This window comes from Chiloscyllium plagiosum, unplaced genomic scaffold, assembly GCF_037043375.1.
Source record: "Chiloscyllium plagiosum isolate Xiang-an unplaced genomic scaffold, Cpla_swu_hap1 HiC_scaffold_31, whole genome shotgun sequence".
Lineage (NCBI taxonomy): Eukaryota > Metazoa > Chordata > Chondrichthyes > Orectolobiformes > Hemiscylliidae > Chiloscyllium > Chiloscyllium plagiosum.
The window spans coordinates 50,300,061-50,325,073 of record NW_028270169.1 but is presented as its reverse complement, the minus strand read 5'-3'; the positions used below and the strand labels follow the sequence as shown (position 1 = coordinate 50,325,073).

At 46.9% G+C, this 25,013-nt stretch overlaps 1 protein-coding gene across 2 annotated transcripts in view; it reads right to left on the bottom strand.

The window, feature by feature from the left end:
* gas2l2 (growth arrest specific 2 like 2) overlaps nucleotides 1-25,013 on the bottom strand; it is a 90,113-nt gene that overhangs the window by 49,394 nt on the left and 15,706 nt on the right. Inside the window, exons 1-2 of one of the 2 annotated variants that reach the window (XM_087977534.1) lie at nucleotides 13,016-13,111; nucleotides 10,924-11,165 (exon numbers count right to left, since the gene is read on the bottom strand). In XM_087977534.1, coding sequence (XP_087833660.1) covers nucleotides 10,924-11,165; nucleotides 13,016-13,049 — 276 coding nt within the window. In that variant the 5' untranslated portion in view covers nucleotides 13,050-13,111. Of the gene's footprint in view, nucleotides 1-10,923; nucleotides 11,166-13,015; nucleotides 13,112-25,013 lie in introns of those variants that run through there. The other variant, XM_043718783.2, reaches the window with a different exon arrangement.

Below are 25,013 nucleotides of genomic sequence, written 5' to 3'. Positions count from 1 at the left end.
TGACCAATCACAGCATCGCCACAGCTAACCTAATACTGATCAATCACAGCATCGCCACAGTTAAACATACCCAGACCCATCACAGCATTGCCAGAGCAAACCTCACACATACCTATCACAGCATCGCCACAGCTAACCTTACCCAGACGCATCACAGGATCTCCAACTCTAACCTAACACAGACACATCACAGCATCGCCAAAGCTTATTTAACACAGACACATCACAGCATCACCACAGCTGACCCAACATAGACCAATCACAGCATCGCCACAGCTAACCTCACACAGACCAATAAAAGCATCTCCACAGCTAACCCAACACAGTCCCATCACAGCATCGCCACAGCTAACCTAACACTGACCCATCACAGCATCACCACAGCTAACCTAACACAGACACATCACAGCATCGCCACAGCTAACCTTACCCAGGCCTGTCACAGCATCACCACAGCTAACCTAACACAGACACATCACAGCATCGCCACAGCTAACCTTACCCAGGCCCATCACAGCATCGCCACAGCTAACCTAACACAGTCCCATCACAGCATCGCCACAGCTAACCTAACACTGACCCATCACAGCATCACCACAGCTAACCTAACACAGACACATCACAGCATCGCCACAGCTAACCTAACACAGACACATCACAGCATCGCCACAGCTAACCTTACCCAGGCCCATCACAGCATCACCACAGCTAACCTAACACAGACCAATCACTGCATCGCCACAGCTAACCTAACACTGACCCATCCCAACATCGCGACAGCTAACCTAACACTGACCCATCATAGTATCGCCACAGCTAACCTAACACTGACCAATCAAAGTATCGCCACAGCTAACCTTACCCATACCCATCACAACATCGCCACAGCTAACCTAACACAGACACATCACAGCATCGCCACAGCTAACCTAACACAGACCCATCACAGAATCGCCACAGCTAACCTAACACAGACACATCACAGCATCGCCACAGCTAACCCAACGCAGACACATCACAGCATCGCCACAGATAACCTAACACAGACCCATCACAGTATCTCCACAGCTAACCTAACACAGACCCATCACAGCATCACCACAGCTAACCTCACACATACCCATCACAGCATCGCCACAGCTAACCTAACACAGACACATCACAGCATCGCCACAGCTAACCCAACGCAGACACATCACAGCATCGCCACAGCTAACCTAACACAGACACATCACAGCATCGCCACAGCTAACCTATCACAGACCCATCACAGCATCGCCACAGCTAACCTAACACAGACACATCACAGCATCGCCACAGCTAACCCAACGCAGACACATCACAGCATCGCCACAGCTAACCTAACACAGACCCATCACAGCATCGCCACAGCTAACCTAACACAGACACATCACAGCATCGCCACAGCTAACCTCACACAGAGCCATCACAGCATCGCCACAGCTAACCTAACACAGACACATCACAGCATCGCCACAGCTAACCTAACACAGACACATCACAGCATCGCCACAGCTAACCTAACACAGACCCATCACAGAATCGCCACAGCTAACCTAACACAGACACATCACAGCATCGCCACAGCTAACCTAACACAGACACATCACAGCATCGCCACAGCTAACCTAAGACAGACACATCACAGCATCGCCACAGCTAACCCAACGCAGACACATCACAGCATCGCCACAGATAACCTAACACAGACCCATCACAGTATCTCCACAGCTAACCTAACACAGACCCATCACAGCATCGCGAGAGATAACCTTACACAGACCAATCACAATATCGCCACAGTAAATCTACCACAGACATATCACAGCATCACCACAGCTAACCCAACACAGACCAATCACAGCATCACCACACCTAACCTAACACTGACCCATCACAGTATCACCGCAGCAAACCTAACACAGACCCATCATAGCATCGCGAGAGATAACCTTACACAGACCTATCACAATATCGCCACAGTAAATCTACCACAGACATATTACAGCATCACCACAGCTAATCTAACACAGACCCATCACAACATCGCGACAGCTAACCTAACACAGACCCATCACAGTATCACCGCAGCAAACCTAACACAGACCCATCACAGCATCGCCACAGCTAACCTAACACTGACCAATCATAGTATCGCCACAGCAAACCTAACACTGACCAATCAAAGTATCGCCACAGCTAACCTAACACAACCCATCACAGCATCGGCACAGCTAACCTAACACAGACACATCACAGGATCTCCAAATCTAACCTAACACAGACACACCACAGCATCGCCAAAGCTTATTTAACACAGACACATCACAGTATCGCCACAGCTAACCTAACACAGACCCATCACAGCATCGCCACAGCTAACCTAACACAGACACATCACAGCATCGCCACAGCTAACCTAACACTGACCAATCACAGCATCACCACAGATAACCTTACACAGACCTATCACAATATCGCCACAGCAAATCTACCACAGACATATTACAGCATCACCACAGCTAACCTAACATAGACCCGTCACAGCATTGCCACAGCTAACCTAACACAGACCCATCACAGCATCGCCACAGCTAACCTAACACAGACACATCACAGCATCGCCACAGCTAACCCAACGCAGACACATCACAGCATCGCCACAGCTAACCCAACGCAGACACATCACAGCATCGCCACAGCTAACCCAACACAGACCCATCACAGCATCGCCATAGCTAACCTAACACTGACCCATCACAGTATCACCGCAGCAAACCTAACACAGACCCATCACAGCATCGCGAGAGATAACCTTACACAGACCAATCACAATATCGCCACAGTAAATCTACCACAGACATATCACAGCATCACCACAGCTAACCCAACACAGACCAATCACAGCATCGCCACAGCTAACCTTACCCAGGCCCGTCACAGCATCACCACAGCTAACCTAACACAAACACATCACAGCATCGCCACAGCTAACCTTACCCAGGCCCATCACAGCATCGCCACAGCTAACCTAACACAGTCCCATCACAGCATCGCCACAGCTAACCTAACACTGACCCATCACAGCATCACCACAGCTAACCTAACACAGACACATCACAGCATCGCCACAGCTAACCTAACACAGACACATCACAGCATCGCCACAGCTAACCTTACCCAGGCCCGTCACAGCATCACCACAGCTAACCTAACACAGACACATCACAGCATCGCCACAGCTAACCTTACCCAGGCCCATCACAGCATCGCCACAGCTAACCTAACACAGTCCCATCACAGCATCGCCACAACTAACCTAACACTGACCCATCACAGCATCACCACAGCTAACCTAACACAGACACATCACAGCATCGCCACAGCTAACCTAACACAGACACATCACAGCATCGCCACAGCTAACCTTACCCAGGCCCATCACAGCATCACCACAGCTAACCTAACACAGACCAATCACTGCATCGCCACAGCTAACCTAACACTGACCCATCCCAACATCGCGACAGCTAACCTAACACTGACCCATCATAGTATCGCCACAGCTAACCTAACACTGACCAATCAAAGTATCGCCACAGCTAACCTTACCCATACCCATCACAACATCGCCACAGCTAACCTAACACAGACACATCACAGCATCGCCACAGCTAACCTAACACAGACCCATCACAGACTCGCCACAGCTAACCTAACACAGACACATCACAGCATCGCCACAGCTAACCCAACGCAGACACATCACAGCATCGCCACAGATAACCTAACACAGACCCATCACAGTATCTCCACAGCTAACCTAACACAGACCCATCACAGCATCACCACAGCTAACCTCACACATACCCATCACAGCATCGCCACAGCTAACCTAACACAGACACATCACAGCATCGCCACAGCTAACCCAACGCAGACACATCACAGCATCGCCACAGCTAACCTAACACAGACACATCACAGCATCGCCACAGCTAACCTAACACAGACCCATCACAGCATCGCCACAGCTAACCTAACACAGACACATCACAGCATCGCCACAGCTAACCCAACGCAGACACATCACAGCATCGCCACAGCTAACCTAACACAGACCCATCACAGCATCGCCACAGCTAACCTAACACAGACCTATCACAGCATCGCCACAGCTAACCTCACACAGAGCCATCACAGCATCGCCACAGCTAACCTAACACAGACACATCACAGCATCGCCACAGCTAACCTAACACAGACACATCACAGCATCGCCACAGCTAACCTAACACAGACCCATCACAGAATCGCCACAGCTAACCTAACACAGACACATCACAGCATCGCCACAGCTAACCTAACACAGACACATCACAGCATCGCCACAGCTAACCTAACACAGACACATCACAGCATCGCCACAGCTAACCTAACACAGACACATCACAGCATCGCCACAGATAACCTAACACAGACCCATCACAGTATCTCCACAGCTAACCTAACACAGACCCATCACAGCATCGCGAGAGATAACCTTACACAGACCAATCACAATATCGCCACAGTAAATCTACCACAGACATATCACAGCATCACCACAGCTAACCCAACACAGACCAATCACAGCATCACCACACCTAACCTAACACTGACCCATCACAGTATCACCGCAGCAAACCTAACACAGACCCATCACAGCATCGCGAGAGATAACCTTACACAGACCTATCACAATATCGCCACAGTAAATCTACCACAGACATATTACAGCATCACCACAGCTAATCTAACACAGACCCATCACAACATCGCGACAGCTAACCTAACACAGACCCATCACAGTATCACCGCAGCAAACCTAACACAGACCCATCACAGCATCGCCACAGCTAACCTAACACTGACCAATCATAGTATCGCCACAGCAAACCTAACACTGACCAATCAAAGTATCGCCACAGCTAACCTAACACAACCCATCACAGCATCGGCACAGCTAACCTAACACAGACACATCACAGGATCTCCAAATCTAACCTAACACAGACACACCACAGCATCGCCAAAGCTTATTTAACACAGACACATCACAGTATCGCCACAGCTAACCTAACACAGACCCATCACAGCATCGCCACAGCTAACCTAACACAGACCAATCACAGCATCGCCACAGCTAACCTAACACTGACCAATCACAGCATCACCACAGATAACCTTACACAGACCTATCACAATATCGCCACAGCAAATCTACCACAGACATATTACAGCATCACCACAGCTAACCTAACATAGACCCGTCACAGCATTGCCACAGCTAACCTAACACAGACCCATCACAGCATCGCCACAGCTAACCTAACACAGACACATCACAGCATCGCCACAGCTAACCCAACGCAGACACATCACAGCATCGCCACAGCTAACCCAACGCAGACACATCACAGCATCGCCACAGCTAACCCAACACAGACCCATCACAGCATCGCCATAGCTAACCTAACACTGACCCATCACAGTATCACCGCAGCAAACCTAACACAGACCCATCACAGCATTGCGAGAGATAACCTTACACAGACCAATCACAATATCGCCACAGTAAATCTACCACAGACATATCACAGCATCACCACAGCTAACCCAACACAGACCAATCACAGCATCACCACACCTAACCTAACACTGACCCATCACAGTATCACCGCAGCAAACCTAACACAGACCCATCACAGCATCGCGAGAGATAACCTTACACAGACCTATCACAATATCGCCACAGTAAATCTACCACAGACATATTACAGCATCACCACAGCTAACCTAACACAGACCCATCACAACATCGCGACAGTTAACCTAACACAGACCCATCACAGTATCACCGCAGCAAACCTGACACAGACCCATCACAGCATCGCCACAGCTAACCTAACACTGACCAATCATAGTATCGCCACAGCAAACCTAACACTGACCAATCAAAGTATCGCCACAGCTAACCTAACACAACCCATCACAGCATCGGCACAGCTAACCTAACACAGACACATCACAGGATCTCCAAATCTAACCTAACACAGACACACCACAGCATCGCCAAAGCTTATTTAACACAGACACATCACAGTATCGCCACAGCTAACCTAACACAGACCAATCACAGCATCGCCACAGCTAACCTAACACTGACCAATCACAGCATCGCCATAGCTAACCTAACACAGACCCATCACAGCATCGCCACAGCTAACCTAACACAGACCAATCACAGCATCGCCACAGCTAACCTAACACTGACCAATCACAGCATCGCCACAGATAACCTTACACAGACCTATCACAATATCGCCACAGCAAATCTACCACAGACATATTACAGCATCACCACAGCTAACCTAACATAGACCCGTCACAGCATTGCCACAGCTAACCTAACACAGACACATCACAGGATCTCCAAATCTAACCTTACACAGACACACCACAGCATCACCACAGCTAACCCAACATAGACCAATCACAGCATTGCCACAGCTAACCTAACACAGACCCATCACAGCATCGCCACAGCTAACCTAACACAGACCCATCACAGCATTGCCACAGCTAACCTAACACAGACCCATCACAGCATCGCCACAGATAACCTTACACAGACCTATCACAATATCGCCACAGCAAATCTACCACAGACATATCACAGCATCACCACAGCTAACCTAACACAGACCCATCACAGCATCGCCACAACAAACCTAACACAGACCCATCACAATATCGCCACAGCTAACCTAACATAGACCCAACATGCCATCGCCACAGCAAACCAAACACTGACCCATCACAGCATCGTCACAGCTAATCTAACACAGACACATCACAGTATCACCACAGCTAACCCAACACATACCCATTACAGTATCTCCACAGCTAACCTAACACAGAACCTTCACAGTATCTCCACAGCTAACCCAACACTGACCCATCACAGCATCGCCACAGCTAACCTAACACAGATCGATCACAGCATCGCCACAGCTAACTTAACACAGACCCATCACAGTATCGCCACAGTTAACTAAACAAAGATCCATCACAACATCGCCACAGCTAATCACACACAGACCTATCACAGCATCGCCACAGCTAACCTAACATAGACCCATCACACCATCGCCACAGCTAACCTAACATAGACCCATCCCACCATCGCCACAGCTAACCGAACATAGACCCATCACACCATCGCCACAGCTAACCTAACATAGACCCATCACACTATCGCCACAGCTAACCTAACATAGACCCATCACACTATCGCCACAGCTAACCAAACACAGACCCATCACAGCATCGCCACAGCTAACCTAACACAGACCAATCACAGCATTGCCACAGCTAACCTAACACAGACCAATCACAGCAGTGCCACAGCTAACCTAACACAGACCAATCACAACATCGCCACAGCTAATCTAACACAGACCCATCACAGCATCGCCACAGCTAACCTAACACAGACCAATCACAGCATTGCCACAGCTAACCTAACACAGACCAATCACAGCAGTGCCACAGCTAACCTAGCACAGACCAATCACAACATCGCCACAGCTAATCTAACACAGACCAATCACAACATCGCCACAGCTAACCTAACACAGACCCATCACAGTATCGCCACAGCTAATCTAACACAGACCAATCACAACATCGCCACAGCTAACCTAACACAGACCCATCACAGTATCGCCACAGCTAACCTAACACTGACTCATCACAGTTTCTCCACAGCTAACCTAACACACAGCCATCACAGCATCGCCAAAGCTAACGTAACACAGGCCAATCACAGTATCCCCACAGATAACCTCACACATACCCATCACAATATCGCCACAGCAAAACTACCACATTCATATCACACCATCGACACAGCTAACCTAACACAGACCAATCACAGCATCACCTCAGCTAACCTCACACAGACCTATCATAGCATCGCCACAGCTAACCTAACACAGACCTATCGCAGCATCACCACAGCTAACCTAACATAGACCCGTCACATTATCTCCACAGCTAACCTAACACAGACCAATCACAGCATCAGCACAGATAGCCTCACACAGACCTATCACAATATCGCCACAGCAAAACTACCACATTCATATCACACCATCGCCACACTTAACCTAACACAGACCCATCACACCATCGCCACACTTAACCTAACACAGACCCATCACAGCATCGCCACAGCTAACCTAACACTGACCCATCACAGTAACGCCACAGCTAACCTAACACAGACCCATCACAGTAACGCCACAGCTAACCTAACACAGACCCATCACAGTAACGCCACAGCTAACCGAACACAGACCCATCACAGTAACGCCACAGCTAACCGAACACAGACCCATCACAGAATGACAATGCAAACCTAACACAGCATCAGCACAGATAACCTCACACAGACCTATCACAATATCGCCACAGCAAAACTACCACATTCATATCACACCATCGCCACAGCTAAACTAACACAGACCAATCACAACATCGCCACAGCTAACCTCACACATACCCATCACACCATCGCCACAGCTAACCTAACACAGACCCATCACAACATCACCACAGCTAACCTCACACATACCCATCACACCATCGCCACAGCTAACCTCACACATACCCATCACACCATCGCCACAGCTAACCTAACACTGACCAATCACAGCATTGCCACAGCTAACCTAACACAGACCAATCACAGTAGCGCCGCAGCTAACTGAATACAGACCCATACAGTATTGCCACAGCTAAGCTTACACAGACCAATCACAGTATCGCCACAGATAACCTCACACAGACCTATCACTAGAACCTCCCTATCTCTTCTGTTAGATATCCAATCTCCCACCTTCTGGATACTCTCTCTAATTAAAGAACAGGTGACACGGTGGTACAGTGTTTAGCACTGCTGCCTCACAATACCAGGATCCCAGGTTCAATTCCAACTTTGGGTGACTGTCTGTGTTGTGTTTGCACACTTTCCCCGAGTCTGCGTGGGTTTCATCCGGGTGTTCTCCCACAGTCCAAACATGTACAGGTCAGGTCAATTGGCCATGGTAAATTAACCATAGTGTTAGGTCCATTAGCCAGAGGGAAAAGGGTCTGGGTGGGTTACTCTTTGGAGAGTCAGTGTGGACTGGTTGGGCTGATGGGCCTGTAGGGAATCTAATCCAAAGAAATGGCACGCGGAATGATGAACCCGGGTTGTGTGGAATAATTGGTGAGCCTGTGGTTACTCTTCTTAGAACAGAAAAGGTTAAACATCTAATCATGGAATTAAAGAATGGTCACAGAGCATCAGAAGGCCATTTGACCTGTCATGTTCTCTATAAGAACAACTCATTGATCTGAATGCCCTGACTTGCTGCCACAGCCCATCAAATTACTTCTCTTCCTTTTGAAAGCCACCCTTCAATCTGTCTTCACCACAGTTTCAGGCAGTGCCTTTCCAATCCTAACCACTTGCTGAATGAAAATAACATTTTCCCCATCACATCTTTGATTCTTTTTCCATTCCTCTCAACCATGTCCTCTGGTTTTTGATTCTCCTGACAATATTCTCCCTATATACTCTTTATGGACCCTTTATGACTTTGAACACCTCAAACAAATCGTCTTAGAGTCATAGAGATGTACAGCATGGAAACAGACCCTTCGGTCCAACCCGTCCATGCCGACCAGATATTCCAACCCAATCTAGCCCCACCTGCCAGCACCCGGCCCATACCCCTCCAAACCCTTCCTATTCATACATCCATCCAAATGCCTCTTAAATGTTGTAATTGTACCAGCCTCCACCACATCCTCTGGCAGCTCACTCCACACACATACCACCCTCTGCGTGAAAATGTTGCCCTTTAGTCCCTTTTATATCTTTCCCCTCTCACCCTAAACCTATGCCCTCTAGTTCTGGACTCCCCGACCCCAGGGAAAAGACCTTGTTTATTTACTCTGTCCATGCCCCGTCTCTCAGTTTTTGTCCTCCCTAAGCACAGTCCTGGGATTTCCAATCTAACCCTATAACTAAGTTCCTCATACCTGGAACCATTCTTGCAAGTCTCACCTGCTCTCTTTCCCAAGCCTTCGTTTCCCTTCTAAAATGCGGCCAAATATTCGGTGAACTGTCCCGGAGGGTTGATAATGGGCACATGGAGATTTAGGATCGTTGGCAATTCTTCATTATGTTCTTCATTATGCAGCAAATTTTGAAATGAATTCAGAAGATAGACTCAATAATATCATTTGGGGAAAAGCGAGTTGGAAACATAACTGAAAAGAAAATAATTTGCAAGGCCAGGGGTAGAGAGATAGAATAGAAGATAAATTCCCTACAGTGTGGAAACAGGCCATTTGGCCCAACAAGTCCACACTGTCCCTCCGAAGAGTAAACCACCCAGGCCCATTCCCCCTACCCTAGATTTACCCCTGACTAATACACCTAAGCTACATATCCCTGAAAACTATGGGCAATTTAGCATGGCTAATCTACCTAAACTGCACATTCTTGGACTGTGGGAGGAAAGCGGAGAGCCCAGAGGAAACCCACGCTGACACTGGGAGAATGTGCAAACTCCACACAGTTGCCCAAGGCAGGAATCGAACCCTAGTCCCTGGCACTGTGAGGCAGCTGTACTAACCACTGAGCCACCGTGCCGCCCAAAGTGGTAGACTAATCAGATAGTTCTTTCAAAGGGTTAGTACAAATACAATGGGCAGGATAGTCTCTTGTTCCATGACTGGGTATTATGAAGAATATGTGTGGCTCGGTGTAGGACAACGAGAGAGTGCAGTCATGGGTGTACTCACCATTTCATCCAAGTTTCTGAAATCACACAGCTCCTTCTGTGGTTTGGGTCTCGGAGGGATGGTCTCCGATGGCAGATCCATCTCCTCCCGGATCTCTTCCTCGATCTGTTCCTCCATCTGAATGAGGACCGGGGCCAACATCCCAAATTTGGAGGCTCTCCTCGCCACCTCCAGCAGGCACAGCACAACGTTCTTCTTGTTTTTCCTCAGCACCAGGTCCTCGGTCTCAAACATTAACACATCTGCAAATTGGAACAGGGTAAGCAGTCAGATCCGAGCAGCCTCCAAGCTCAGGAGACAATGCACAGGCAGCAAGTCGATAAAGAATGACCTGCATTTGTATAGTGTCTGCAGTGATCTCAGAGCACCTCCCCCTGCCCTATCCCAAAGCTCTTGACAGCCAATAAAGAATTCTTTGCGATCCAGTCATGGTAAGAGTCATCGAGTCGTACAGCACGGAAACAGACCCTTCGGTCCAACCAATTCACATCAACCATGTTCCCAAACTAAGCTAGTCCCACCTGCCTGCGCTTGGTCTGTACCCTCCCAAACATTGCTTATTCATTTACCTAACCAAATATCTTTTAAATATAATTGTAACCACATCCATCACTTCCTCTGGAACTTCATTCCACACATGAACCACATTTGTGCCCAAGTCTTTTTTTTAATCTTTCTCCTCTCACCTCAAAAATATGCCCCCTGATCTTGAAATCCTCCACCCTAGGGAAAAGACACCTGCCATTCACCACCACAATTTTATAAACTTCAATAAGGTTACATTAAAAGATGTCCACGCTGGATTTGAAACATTAATTCTGCTTCTCTCTCCACAGATGCAGCCAGACCTGCGAGTTTCTCCAGCATCCTCTGTTTGTATTTCATTATAAATCAATATTGGTTTGAAAGGGAATAGCAACTGATATTTTTTACCTCAACTCTTTAGATTGTCAATAGTTTATGTCATGTCTTATGAAACGGTGGGGTTGACAGTATTGACATGTCCAATTTGCATAATTATATCCCACAGTCCTATTTCTCAATTGTCCTGGTCTAATTACTATTGTTGCCAAGGCTATTAGCATACACTATAAAGGCAGCACTCTGGATAAAACTGCGATATTTAGACCAGCTCAGGCAGAAGCTCAGTTCTCGGGTTGAGTAAGTTCAGGCTGGGGACCTGGAGACATGAAGCATTGGGTGTACTGTAATTATCCTTTGAGGGCAGAGACTGAGAAAGAAAATCCGTTCTCTCACAGGAAATCTCTTCAGAAGGTTGTGGAGACAGGGCTCAACGAATATTTCAAGACAGAGGCTGTTCAATTCTTGTCAGGTAAGGAATCAAAAATTATGAATGGAAATGTGGAATTTAAATCACAAACAGACCAGCCATGGTATTAACAAATGGTGGGACAGGCTTGAGAGACTGAATGCCGCTACCTTTACTTATAAATATTGTTTAATCAACCTGTTCAGGAACGTATACACCTCTGGAGCAGTTGAGACTCAAACCTGGGTCTCCTGGCTCAGAAGTACAGACGGTGCCACAAGAGGGCCCATGTAACCAAAGCAGTGAGATGGGATCTTTTATGACCACCAAAAAGGGTAGCTAGGGCTCCATCTAAAATCTCATCTGAGCACAGCACCATTGATATTACAGCACTTCCCCAGATTCTGTGGCTCAAGTCTCTACAGTGGGACTTTGATCCCCGGTTTTCTGATTGACACCCAAAACTGAGGGTGGTAATGAAACAGGAAAAGCTCCTGGAGGGTGTGGGCAACCCGGGTCTTCTGGAAAGGGCAAGAGGAAGGATCAGATTCGTCCCTCCCCAGCCAATGTTATGCAAACTCCCCCTTGTGTTAACCTGTAGAACTGCTCCCATAAATGTGATTTATTCTTTGGATTGGTGCTGTATAAGAACAGAGTTAAAAATCACACAACACCAGGTTATAGTCCAGCAGGTTTTTTTGGAAGCACTAGCTTTCGGAGCGACGCTCCTTCATCAGGTGGTTGTGAAGCAGGACCATAAGTCACAGAATTTATAGCAAAAAGTCACAGTGTCATGCAAGTAAAATGATATATTGAACAAACCTAGATTGTTATTAAGTCTTCCACCTTTTAGCATGGATTACAGGTTTCGGTTCATTAATATGTAAATCCCAGAGCTTCTTTTAAGTTACATTCTCGAGATAACGTTAGGTTTTCTGAAAAAAAAGGTGACATCTCACTCAGACAACGCCTTAAAGGTGTGAGGTTAGAGTGTGTCTGTATCCCAATCTTGAGTCAGACTGGTTCTATTTCCAAAGTGGAATTTACAAAATATTACATGGATTGACTGCCTGCATTGAATGTCTGCAGATTATACATTTTTGAGCAAAATAGAATGTATCTGCAAACATAATTCTGCAAGTACAAATGCACCCCATAGACTTATATGCATGTGTGTGTATGTGTGCTTGCAGGATATGAGGGGGGAGAGGGTGGAGAGAGAGAGAGAGAGAGAAAGAGTGTGCATGTGAGCATGTGCGTGTGAGTGTGTGTTTGCGTGTGTGCAAGCTTGGTAAAGTGTGTGTGTGAGTGTGTATTTGCGTATGTGCAAGCTTGGTAAAGTGTGTGTGTGAGTGTGATGGGGATAAGCCTGTGAGAGGGTGTGTCCATGGATGTGAGTGTGGGGAATGTATGTATGTGTGTGTGTGTGTGTATGAGAGAGGGTCTGCATCAGTGTATGGGTATGTAAGAGTGCGTGTGTGTGTGAGAGAGGGGGTAGTGTGACATTAACCCAAATGTCCCAGTTGAGGCCATCCCCATGGGTAGCAAACTTGGCTACTCGGCCACTCTGCGTTGCTGCCTGGCCCGAAGTCTGCCTTGGAGGATGGTCACCTGAAGACCTGAGGCCGAATATCCCAGACTGCTGAAGTGTTCCCCAACTGGGAGAGAACACCCCTGTCTGGTGATTGTGGTGCAGTGTCCATTCATCCATTGTTGTAGCGTCTGCTTGGTCTCGCCATTTTTACCATGCCTCAGGGCATCCTTGTCTGCAGCGTATGTGATAGACAGCATTAACCAAGTCACGTGACTACCTACCGCTTACACAGTGGGTGGTGTCCTCACGTGTAATGGTGGTATCCGTGTCCACATTCTGACACGTCTTGCAGCGTGTACCAAGGCAAGGTTGTATAGTGTTATCCTGAAAGCCGGGCAGTTTGCTGCGAACAATGATCTGTTTGAGGTTTGGTGGATATTTAAAGGTGAGAAGTGGAGGTGTGGGGAAGGTCTTGGCGAGGTGCTCATCCTCATTGATAATGTGTTGCAGGCTGCGAAGAACATGGCGTAGTTTTTTGGCTCCTGGGAAGTACTGGACAACGAAGGGTACCCTGTTGGTTGCAGCTCGTGTCTGTCTCCTGAGGACGTCATTACAGTTTCTCACGGTGGCATGTTGGAACTGGTGATCAATGAGTTGTGCATCGTAACCTGTTCTTATGCGGGCACAGACAGACTTGTACTCACCAATAATAGATCCTCCTCAATCACCTTCTATCAACGGTTGAAGAGCTCCTACTGGAGACACAATGTGGACCCAGTGCATTGGCATGCACAATGGACATGGACCTTTTATTGCTGTGAAGATCAAGAGAAATGTAGAGAGAACCTGCAAACTCTACACAAGGCTTTCTTTGACCTTTGGCTTAAATGCAGCTGACCGCAGAAATCCGTCACCATCCTCTTCCTGCTGTGTGACAGCACGCCAGCCCTTTTCCTCACCAACAGATCCACCACTGACCCAATATTGGGATCACAGACTGCATCAGCGCACCAACGCTCCGCCCCCATCCTCCTCACGGCAACACTCCGCCCCCGTCTCCATGGAGATTCCCACCGGAGTGGAGCTTCTCTAACAGGATGAGCAGGAAACCATTGAACCGGCGTCACCTCCACTACTGAACCAAGACCGACCCAACCTTCATCATCGAGCTACAGAGTGTGGATGACCCGTGTTGTGTGTGTCCACTCGGAGCCTGAGCTCTAGACCATCATCGACACATTCACACAGGCACGTGAGACAGCGGGTCTTAGACTAAACCAGTAGGTGACAAAGGTCCTCTACCAGCCTGATGCTGCTATTATTAACCATCAGCCAATTATCAAGACCCACAGGGACTCATTGGACCAATTCCCGTACTTCAGTATGGACAGGCACCTCCAGTGTGGACAGGCACCAACGATGAAATCCAACATGGCCTCCAGTGTCGACATGTACCAACGATGAAATCCAACATGGCCTCCAGTGCAACTACTGGCCATCTGAGGAATAGTGTGTGTGATAACAAAGACCTTAATCCCAGCAGCAAGCTCATTGTCCACAGGACACCATGTTACCTTCTGTATGGGTCACAAACATGGACATTGTACAAGAAAGACCTCAAATCCTTCAAGGGGTATCACCAATAAAGCCTCCATAAAGTCCTGAAACCCACCAGCGGGAGCGATGCTTCAATATCAGTGTGTTCACCCAAAGCAACCTCCCCATTGTCTCAGCATCAGTTATGAACAATTAATCATGTTGAGTGGGCAGCATCATCTCCATAATGGACACAAATACCCCAAAACAAACTCTCTACTCCGAGCTCCAAACAGCTGGTTACCAGATTGACAGAATACTTCAACGCTGTCGTCAAAACTTTCACAAGAAATCCATCATATCCACTAACTCATGGAAATCTCTCGCCCAAGGCCATATAAAATGATGAAGAAGGACGCGCAACCATTTTGAATGTCTCTGCCAGACCCAGATGAAGACCAAGTGCAAACAGCAGAAGGAGTGTATGATATGCAAATCATCTGTGAGGCGACACGGTGGCTCAGTGGCTAGCACTGCTGTCTCACACTGCCAGGGACCCGGGTTCGATTCCATGCTTGGGAAACTGTCCATGTGGAGTTTGCACACTCTCCCTGTGTCTGTATGGGTTTCCTCCCACAATCCAAAGATGTGCAGGTTAAATGAAGTGGCCATGCTAAATTGCCCATAGTGTTCAGGGAGGTGTAGGCTGGGTGCATTAGTAAGGGGAATGGGTCTGGGCAGGTTACGCTTTGGAGGGTCGGTGTGGACTTGTTGGGCCGAAGACCCTGTTTCCACACTGTAGGGATTCATCCCCCACACACACACACAATTTAGCAAACACACCCCTGCCTCTGCCAGGGAGGGAGGATGGGAGCAGTATCTGATTATTTAGTCACTTCAGGACCCACAACACTGGAGTAGATGAGAGTCATCCCTGGTCCTGAGGTACTACCAAAGAAGACGAGGAAGATCCCATTATAGTACTGCATCATAGAATCCCTACAGTGTGGAAACAGGTCATTCAGCCCATTGAGTCCACACCAATCCATCCCCCGCTTCCCTATAATACTGCTTTTCCCATGGCTAATCCATCCAGCCTGTACATCCATGAACCTTATGGGCAATCTAGCCAATCCACCTAGTCTGCACATTTTGGATTGTGGGAGGAAACTGGAGGAAACTGGAGGAAACCCACACAGACACAGGAAGAATGTGCAAACTCCACACAGACAGTCCCGCGAGGCTGGAATCGAACTCAGGTCCCTGGCGCTGTGAGGCAGCACTGCTAACCACTGAGCCACCGTATTGTATTACCATACAAGGAAGTCCTTTTCACATGAAAGCTACATTCGCTACGACACAGGAGTAGATGTGTACTCAGCTACAGGCTAGTTATACAGTTGTTCCCATCAACACAGTACTCCAGTGATATAAGGCAGATCTGGCCCCAACAGTAATACACTACAAGGTGTTCATCTATGAGTGACATTATTAAAATATTTATAAAGGATCTATGGTCCTTTGTACACTATCTCTTAGTAAGGAGTGGTTAACTACCATATGTTACAGCTTGCGATTAAGCAAGCTCTGCTCTCTCTGACACCATAAACAGGAAAACTGCATTTATATCTTTCTCAGAGCTATCTCCGTTACTGTCTGAAGCAGATCATAATTAATCGTTTCCTGCCAGCTATCCCAAACCTTGATGTTTTTTCCTGGCTACCAGACAGGAGCGTGCAAATCAAGTACAAAGACAACACCCCATGGAGAATATATCTTCCTGAATGAGAACTGATTCTGTTAATCTTGGTTGAGGATAAGCTGCTATATTGACACAAAAGGTCTGTGAACTGTGAGCTCCATAAGTAACATTGGAGCATGAGAATTGAGAGGGGAAAGCAGATTTCACCCCTATTGTCACAATGATAATACAATTATTAACTGGACAAAGCAATTGATCTCTATCAATTAGTGGTCATCAGACATAATAATGTGATGAAGAAGACCTAGAATCCCTACAGTGTGGAAACAGGCCCTTCGGCCCACCAACCCTCCAAAGAGTAACCCACCCATTCCCCCCCCCTACCTAATGCACCTAGCCTAAACATCCCTGAACACTATGGGCAATTTAGCATGGCCAATACACCCAACCTACACATCTTTGGACTGTGGGAGGAAACCGGAGCAAACCCATACAGGCACTAGAAGAATGTGCAAACTCCACACAGAAAATCACCCAAGGTAGGAATCAAACCTGGGCCCCGAGCACTGTGCAGCAACAGTGCTAACTACTGAGCCACCATGCCAACCCTAACAATGGAGACTTTGACAACAAAGGCCCCAAATCATTTGTTCACCTCGAGCACGGCACATTTGCCATGTTATGGAATAATAGAACAGACACAGCATTGGAGACCACTCAGCCCTTCTCATCTGTGCCACCTCTCTTTTCAACAGTCTCACTGCCTCATCCATCACTAAACTCTGCACATATTTACCTTCGCCTGCCATCTTTCATTGTGCTGCGTATGAAGCTAACATTGTATTTAAGGTTCTTCTGAAATATCCTGGCACATTTTACCTTGCTGAAGACACAGTATGCATGCAAATTAGTGTCTGTGCTGCTTTCTCATTGGTAGAGAGCGTGCCAGAATCGGTGTCTGAACCATTGGGTTAAAGATCACTGCGGATCCCAATCTTGATCACAAACTGCAGTCTCCTGCAGCAAGTGGTTGTTGGGTGATCAAGGGGCAAGTTGAATAGAGAGTGTGGGATCTTCCTATTCTGTATTTGGGTTCAGTGAAAGCTTCTTTATAAAGCATTTTTAAATGATGTAATATGTGTTTCATAGAGAGCTCTGACCTGCTGGAGATCAATTAACATGCACAAGCTTTCTATACCATCATAAGTCTATTACAAGCATAGTACTGCGGATGCTTGAAATCTGGAATAGACAGAGAATGTTGGGGAAACTCAGCAGGTCTGGCAGTTAGGGTGGCACAGTGGTTCAGTGGTTAGCACTGCTGTCTCACAGCGCCAGGGACCCGGGATGATTTCCCACCCTGGGCAACTCTCTGTGTGGAATTTGCACATTCTCCCCGTGTCTGCGTGGATTTTCTCCGGGTGCTCCGGTTTCCTCCCACAGTCCAAAGATGTGCAGATTAGGTGAATTGGTCATGCTAAAGTGCCTGTAGTGTTAGGTGCATTTGTCAGGGGTAAATGTAGGGGAATGGGTCTGGATGGGTTGCTCTTCGGAGGGTCGGTGTGGACTTGTTGGGCCGAAGGGCCTGTTTCCACACTGTAGGGAATCTAATCTATAGAGTCATACAGCACAGATCCTTTGGTCCAACCATAATCCTAAACTGAACTGGTCCCACCTGCCTGCACTGGGCCCATATCCGTCCAAAGATTTCCTATTCATGGACTTACCTAAATGTCTTTTAAATGTTGCAATTGTACCCAGATCCACCACTTCCTCTGGAAGTACATTCCACACATGAACCACTCCCTGTGTAAAAAATTTGTGCCCAAGTCTTTTTTTAAAATCTTTCTCCTCTCACCTCAAAAATATGCCCCCTGATCTTGAAACCCTCCACCCTCGGGAAAAGACACCTGCCATTCACCACCACAATTTTATAAACTTCCATAAGGTCACATCAAAAGACATTCACGCTGGTTTCGAAACATTAACTCTCTCCACCGATGCTGCCAGACCTGTGAGTTTTACCAGCATCCTCTGTATTTCATTATAAATCAATATTGATTTGAAAGGGAATAGCAACTGATCATTTTTACCTCAGCTCTTTAGATTGTCAATAGTTTATGTCATGCCTTATGAAACAGTGGGGTTGACATTTGTCCAATTTGCATAATTATATCCCACAGTCCTATTTCTCAATTGTCCTGGTCTAATTACTATTGTTGCCAAGGCTATTAGCATACACTATAAAGGCAGCATTCTGGATAAAACTGCGATATTTAGACCAGCTCAGGCAGAAGCTCAGTTCTCGGGTTGAGGAAGTTCAGGCTGCGGACCTGGGATATGAAGTATTGGGTGTATTGTAACTGGCCTCAGTCAGTGAGAGGAGAGAGGGGTAGATATGGATCCAGTGACCCATGCTGAAATAAAAGGTAGCATTTGGTATGCTTGCCTTTATTGGTCAGTGCATTGAGTGTAGGAGCTGAAAATGTGTTGCTGGAAAAGCGCAGCAGGTCAGGCAGCATCCAGGGAACAGGAGAATCGACGTTTCGGGCATAAGCCCTTCTTCAGGAATCCTTTTCCAGCAACACATTTTCAGCTCTGATCTCCAGCATCTGCAGACCTCACTTTCTCCTCATTGAGTGTAGGAGTTGATGCGGCTGTACAGGATATTGTTGAGGCCACTTTTGGAATACTGCGTTCAGGTCTGATCTCCCTGCTATCGGAAAGATGTTGTCAAACTTGAAAGGATGCAGAAAAGATTTACAACGATGTTGCTAGGGTTGGAGGGTTTGAGCTATGGGGAGAGGCTGAAAAGGCTGGGGCTGATTTGCCTGGAGCTTTGAAGGCTGAGGGGTGACCTTATAGAGGTTTATACAATCATGAGGGCATGGATAGGTAGTATAGCTAAGGCTTTTTCCCTCGAGTAGGGAGTCCAAGACTAGAGGGCATAGGTTTAAAGTGGAAAGAGAAAGATTTTAAAAAGGACCATAGGGACAACTTTTTCACACAGTGGGTGGTGCGTGTATGGAATGGGCCACCAGAGGAAGTGGTGGAGGCTGGTATAATTACAACATTTAAAAGGCATCTGGATGAGTACATGAATAGGAAGGGGTTAGAGGGATATGGGCCAAATGCTGATAAATGAGGCTAGATTAATATATCTAGTCAGCATGGACGATTTGGACCAAAGGGTCTGTTTCCTTGCTGTATAACTCAATGACTCTATTGCAGATATTTTCAATCAGCCTGTTTAGATGCAGAACAAAAACAGAAGTTGCCAGAAAAGCTCAGCAGGTCTGGCAGCATCTGTGAAGAGAAATCCTAGTTAACGGTTCAGGTCCAGTGACCGTTCCTCTGTTTCTGATTTACAGCATCCACTGTTCTTTCGGTTTTTGTTCAGATGTGGAGGCTGAAGCAGTTAGAGCTTGAATCCAGGCCTCCTGGGCCAGAGATAGGGACAGGAATCTAGGTATATTTGGAGGCAGATGAAGATTGGAATTGCCTGTGCTGCTGGCATTCACCATCCAGATGCTGACTTTGGTCAGGTACTGGAGAGATTCCGTCACCTGCAAAATCAAATTCCCTCAGTAAAGGAAAGGGAAATGTTGTCATGAGGTTTCCTACTGCCTTACAGAGCCTGGAGCACTCATCTCACACAGTCCACCACACTTTCTTAAATCACTCAAACCTATAAATGAGCCATAGCCATGGCACAGTAAGAACATAGAACAGTACAGCACAATACAGACCCTTCAGCCCTCATGTTGTGCCAACCTTTTAGCCTACTCTAACATCAAACTAACCAACATGTCCTTCATTTTACTATCAACCATGTGCCTTATCCAAGAGTCACTTAAATGTCCCTAATGTATCTAACTCTCCTACCACCGCTGGCAGTGCATTCCACACACCCAACACTCTCTGTGTAAAGAACCGACCTCTGACATCTCCCCTAAACCTTCCTCCAATCATCTTAAAATTATGCCCCCTATCACCATTTACCTCTCGATTCCCCCTTTGACCGTACTTGGTATGAAGCTCACTGAAAACATCAACCATTGAGCTGGGAGGGATGGGGAAGGCTCAAATTAAGTCAGAATGCAAGGTGGGTGGAGGTGACTTGGGTATGGATTCAGAGTAATCTGCCTCTCATTAATTGCCTGTAAATCTCCCTTCCCAATACTCAATTCCATCAACTTCACTAAAAGGAAATTTTGCATGTACAATAAGCTACTATGCTACTCTGCCCAGGAGATCTGCTGTCCTGCTATCCCACGTTTAACTGTCTTGTGGCATCCGTACACACACACTGTAAACTGTCTGCATCATTCTGGGTCATCCCATCATTCATCTACACCCTGGCCAACCCCTCTTCACCTTCCTCAATAGAAGAGATCACTGTGATTTTCCAGCTCTGATCAAAAGGGCTGAAATCCCAACATTTCCTTTTCTGGATGTCACTCTTCAAGAATTCCTTTTGCTCTTATGTGGTAACTCAGGAGGCCTGACTGGGAAAGAACATCATTTATTGGTGAACAACAGAGTCACTATTCATGGCGTATATAGGCTAGTCCCAGCCTGGGACACTCCGTTCTGCAGATCCACCCCTGGGTTTGCTTAATAAAGGGCTCAGATGATGCGTTCAAGCTGGAAAGGCCTTTGCCTGTTACTGAGGGAACTCATTTTTAGAGCTTCACAGGGAGATTAGTTAGTGATTCCTGATGGACTTCTTTATATTAGCTCATGGAATGTGGACCTCACTATTGCCCATCCCAAATTGCCCCTTGAGAAAGTAGTGGCAAGCTGATCATGAACCGCTACAGCCTACCTGCTGGGGGTTGACCCACAATGGCCTCAGGGAGGGAATTCCAGGACTGTGACCTAGTGACCGTGAAGGAAGGGTGATAAGTTTCCAAGACAGGATGAGTGATTTGGAGGGGAACTTGAAGGTAATGATATTCCTATGTACCTGCTGCCCTTGTCCTTTTAGACGGAAGTGGTCATGGGTTCAGAAGGTGATGTCTAAGGATCCTTGGTGAATTTCTGTTGTGCACCTTATAGATGGTACATGCTGCTGCTACTGAGCATTGGTGCTGGAGGGAGTGGATGCTTGTGGATGTCGTACCAATCAAGCGTGCTGCTTTGGCCTGGATGGTGTCAAGTTTCTTGAGTGTTGTTGGAGCTGCACCCATCCAGGCAAGTGGGGAGTATTCCATCACCCTCCTGACTTGTGCCTTGTAGATGGTGGACAGGCTTTGGGGAGTCAGGAGGTGAGTTAGTTGCCGCAGTATTCCCAGCCTCTGACTTGCTATTGTGACCATTGTGTTTGTGTGGTGAATCCTGTTGAGTTTCTGAAACAGCTGAAGATGGTTGGGCCTTGGATACTACCCTGAGGAATCCTGCAGAGATCTCCTGGAGCTGAGATGACTGATCTCCAACACCACAGCCATCTTTGTATGTCCAGGTATGACTCTAACCAGCAGAGTGTTTACCCCCTGATACCCATTGATTCCTGTTTTGCCAGGGCTCCTTGAAGCCATACTCGGTCAAATGTGGCCTTGATGTCAAGGGCTTTCACTCTCACCTCCCCTCTGGAATTCAGCTCTTTTGTCCAGGTTTGAACCAAGGCTGTAATGAAGTCAGGAGCTGAGTGACCCTGGCGGAACCCAAACTGGACATCACTGAGTAGGTTATTGCTGAGCAGGTGCTGCTTGGTAGCACTGTTGATGACCCCTTCCATCACTTTACTGATGATGGAGAGTAGATTGATGGGGCGGTAATTGGCCGGGTTGGATTTGTCCTGCTTTTTGTGTACAGGATATACCTGGGCAATTTGTCGAGTAGTTGCCAGTGTTGTAACTGTACTGGAAGAGCTTGGCTGGGTGGGAGGGCAGCAAGTTCTAGTGCACATGTCTTCAGTACTATCAGGGCCCATTGCCTTTGAAGTATTCAGTGCCTCCAGCCATTTTTTGATATCACGTGGAGTGAATCGAATTGGCTGGAGATTGGTATCTGTGATGCTGGGGACCATTGGAGGAGCCCGAGATGGATCATCCACTCAGCACTTCTGACTGATGACTGCGGCAAAAGCTTCAGCCTTATCTTTTGCACTGACATGCTTTGCTCTTCCCTCATTGAGGATGGGGATATTTGTGGAGCTGCCTCCTCCAGTGAGTTACTTAATTGTCCACCACCATTCACAACTGGACGTGGAAGGACTACAGAGCTTAGATCAAATCTGTTGGTTGTGAGATCACTTAGCTCTATCTATCACTCACTGCTAATGCTGCTTGGTATGCAAGTAGTCCTGGTTGATCACTCCACCAGGTTGAAACCTCATTTTTAGGTATGCCTGATGCTGCTCCTGGCATGCCCTCCTGCACACGCCATTGAACCAGGGTTGATCCCCTGGCTTGATGGTAATGGTTGAGTGGGTTGCACTAGGATTCAGTTCTTGTAGGCATTATCACATCTTACAATGTAAAATGTGTCTTCAGTTATTCTATATGGAATTCCTAGCATCAGTCTTAACATCCACATTTCAAATGTGTGGCGTAATGGCGAACAAATTCTATCTTTTCTCACATCCCTGCTCGAACCCAATTTGACATTAATAGCTTTCTGCTCATTGATTCAGTAGCTAACCCATCTGATGTTCCTTGAGTGTATCATGCCCCAAGCACAGATACAGCAGCAACTTGTGATGAATATCAATGGTCAGGTGCTTATTAAAAATACTAAATCTCAAAATAAAAAGCCAAAATCCCAGCCACATTGGAATGGCTCGGGCAGTTTCTGTGCAGACAGAAAGCGAGTTCACGTTTCACGTCATTGGTGAACACTGTTCAGTTCTGCTGAAAGAGCTCTGACCCGAAATGTTCACTGTCACAGAAGCTGCCCATCTTCCACAGTCATTCCCATATTTTGGGGGTTTTTTTTATCCACTAAAAGCAAAGAACATCTTGCATCTAATCACAGATTTCATCAGAACTGGATATCAGCAAAGTACTTATTGACGTAAGGTGACAGTCAGCATAGGCATCAGCAGGCCACAGGCTGCTCTCTCATTAGAGAGAACTGGTGGGGCTTTAACCTAAAGGTCAGCATGCCTCACGTGAGGGGACAGGTTGAGAAGGAGGGACCTTCATGGTAACCGCAGCCAGTGCAGGAATTGACCCCACACTGTTGAGATGACTAACCAGCCAACTGAGTTAACCAACTCCCTACTTTGTTAAGTAACATTATAACGGATATATGGCAATCAATATGCATGTCTCGAAACAGCAATGTGATAATATCCAGATAACCTACTTTTTAAATAATGTTTGAGGGGCAAGTGTTGTCAGGGGCATTGATGACACCTTCTCTTCTTTTCTTCAAAGCAGTGCCTTTGGTTTGTTTGCATCCAGCTAATCAGGTAGACTTTACCTTCATTTCACAATTAATCCAAAAGACAGTACCTCTGATGGTGCTGCACTCCCTTAGCACAGCACTGAAAGGTCAGCCTTGACATTGGAGCTCCAGCCCTGCAGTGGGATTGGACCCTCTAATCTTGTGATTCACAGTCTGCTACAATCTGAGCCACACTGTTACAGATGGCATTGCTGCAATGAATGTGGAGATGGCCAGGAACAGTTAGAAATAACAGTATGATCATGGATCAAATCACTCTCGCTTCTGTGCAGATTCGGTGAAGTAAAGTGTCTCCTTTGCAAATGTCTTAGCTACAGAGCAGCGACACAATGTGTGGTGATTTGCAACTCCCTGAGCAAAAACCTGGCCAAACTAGTTGTACAAGAAAAAATAACAAGGTTAATGCTCCCCATGTCTCCACTTGATGAATGGAGCCAGGTTTCTGTTGACTAGTTGAATTGATCATACTCCCTATGTACAACATGTGGTTTCACTTGTTGCTTTGTGTAGAGACAGGAATTTATCAGGTACAAAGGCACTAGAAATTTCTATTTCTTCACTAGCCAGAACTGTGCTAAACATGCTATACTCATCATAACATCAACAAAGTGTCTTTAAAAAAACCATGAGACATT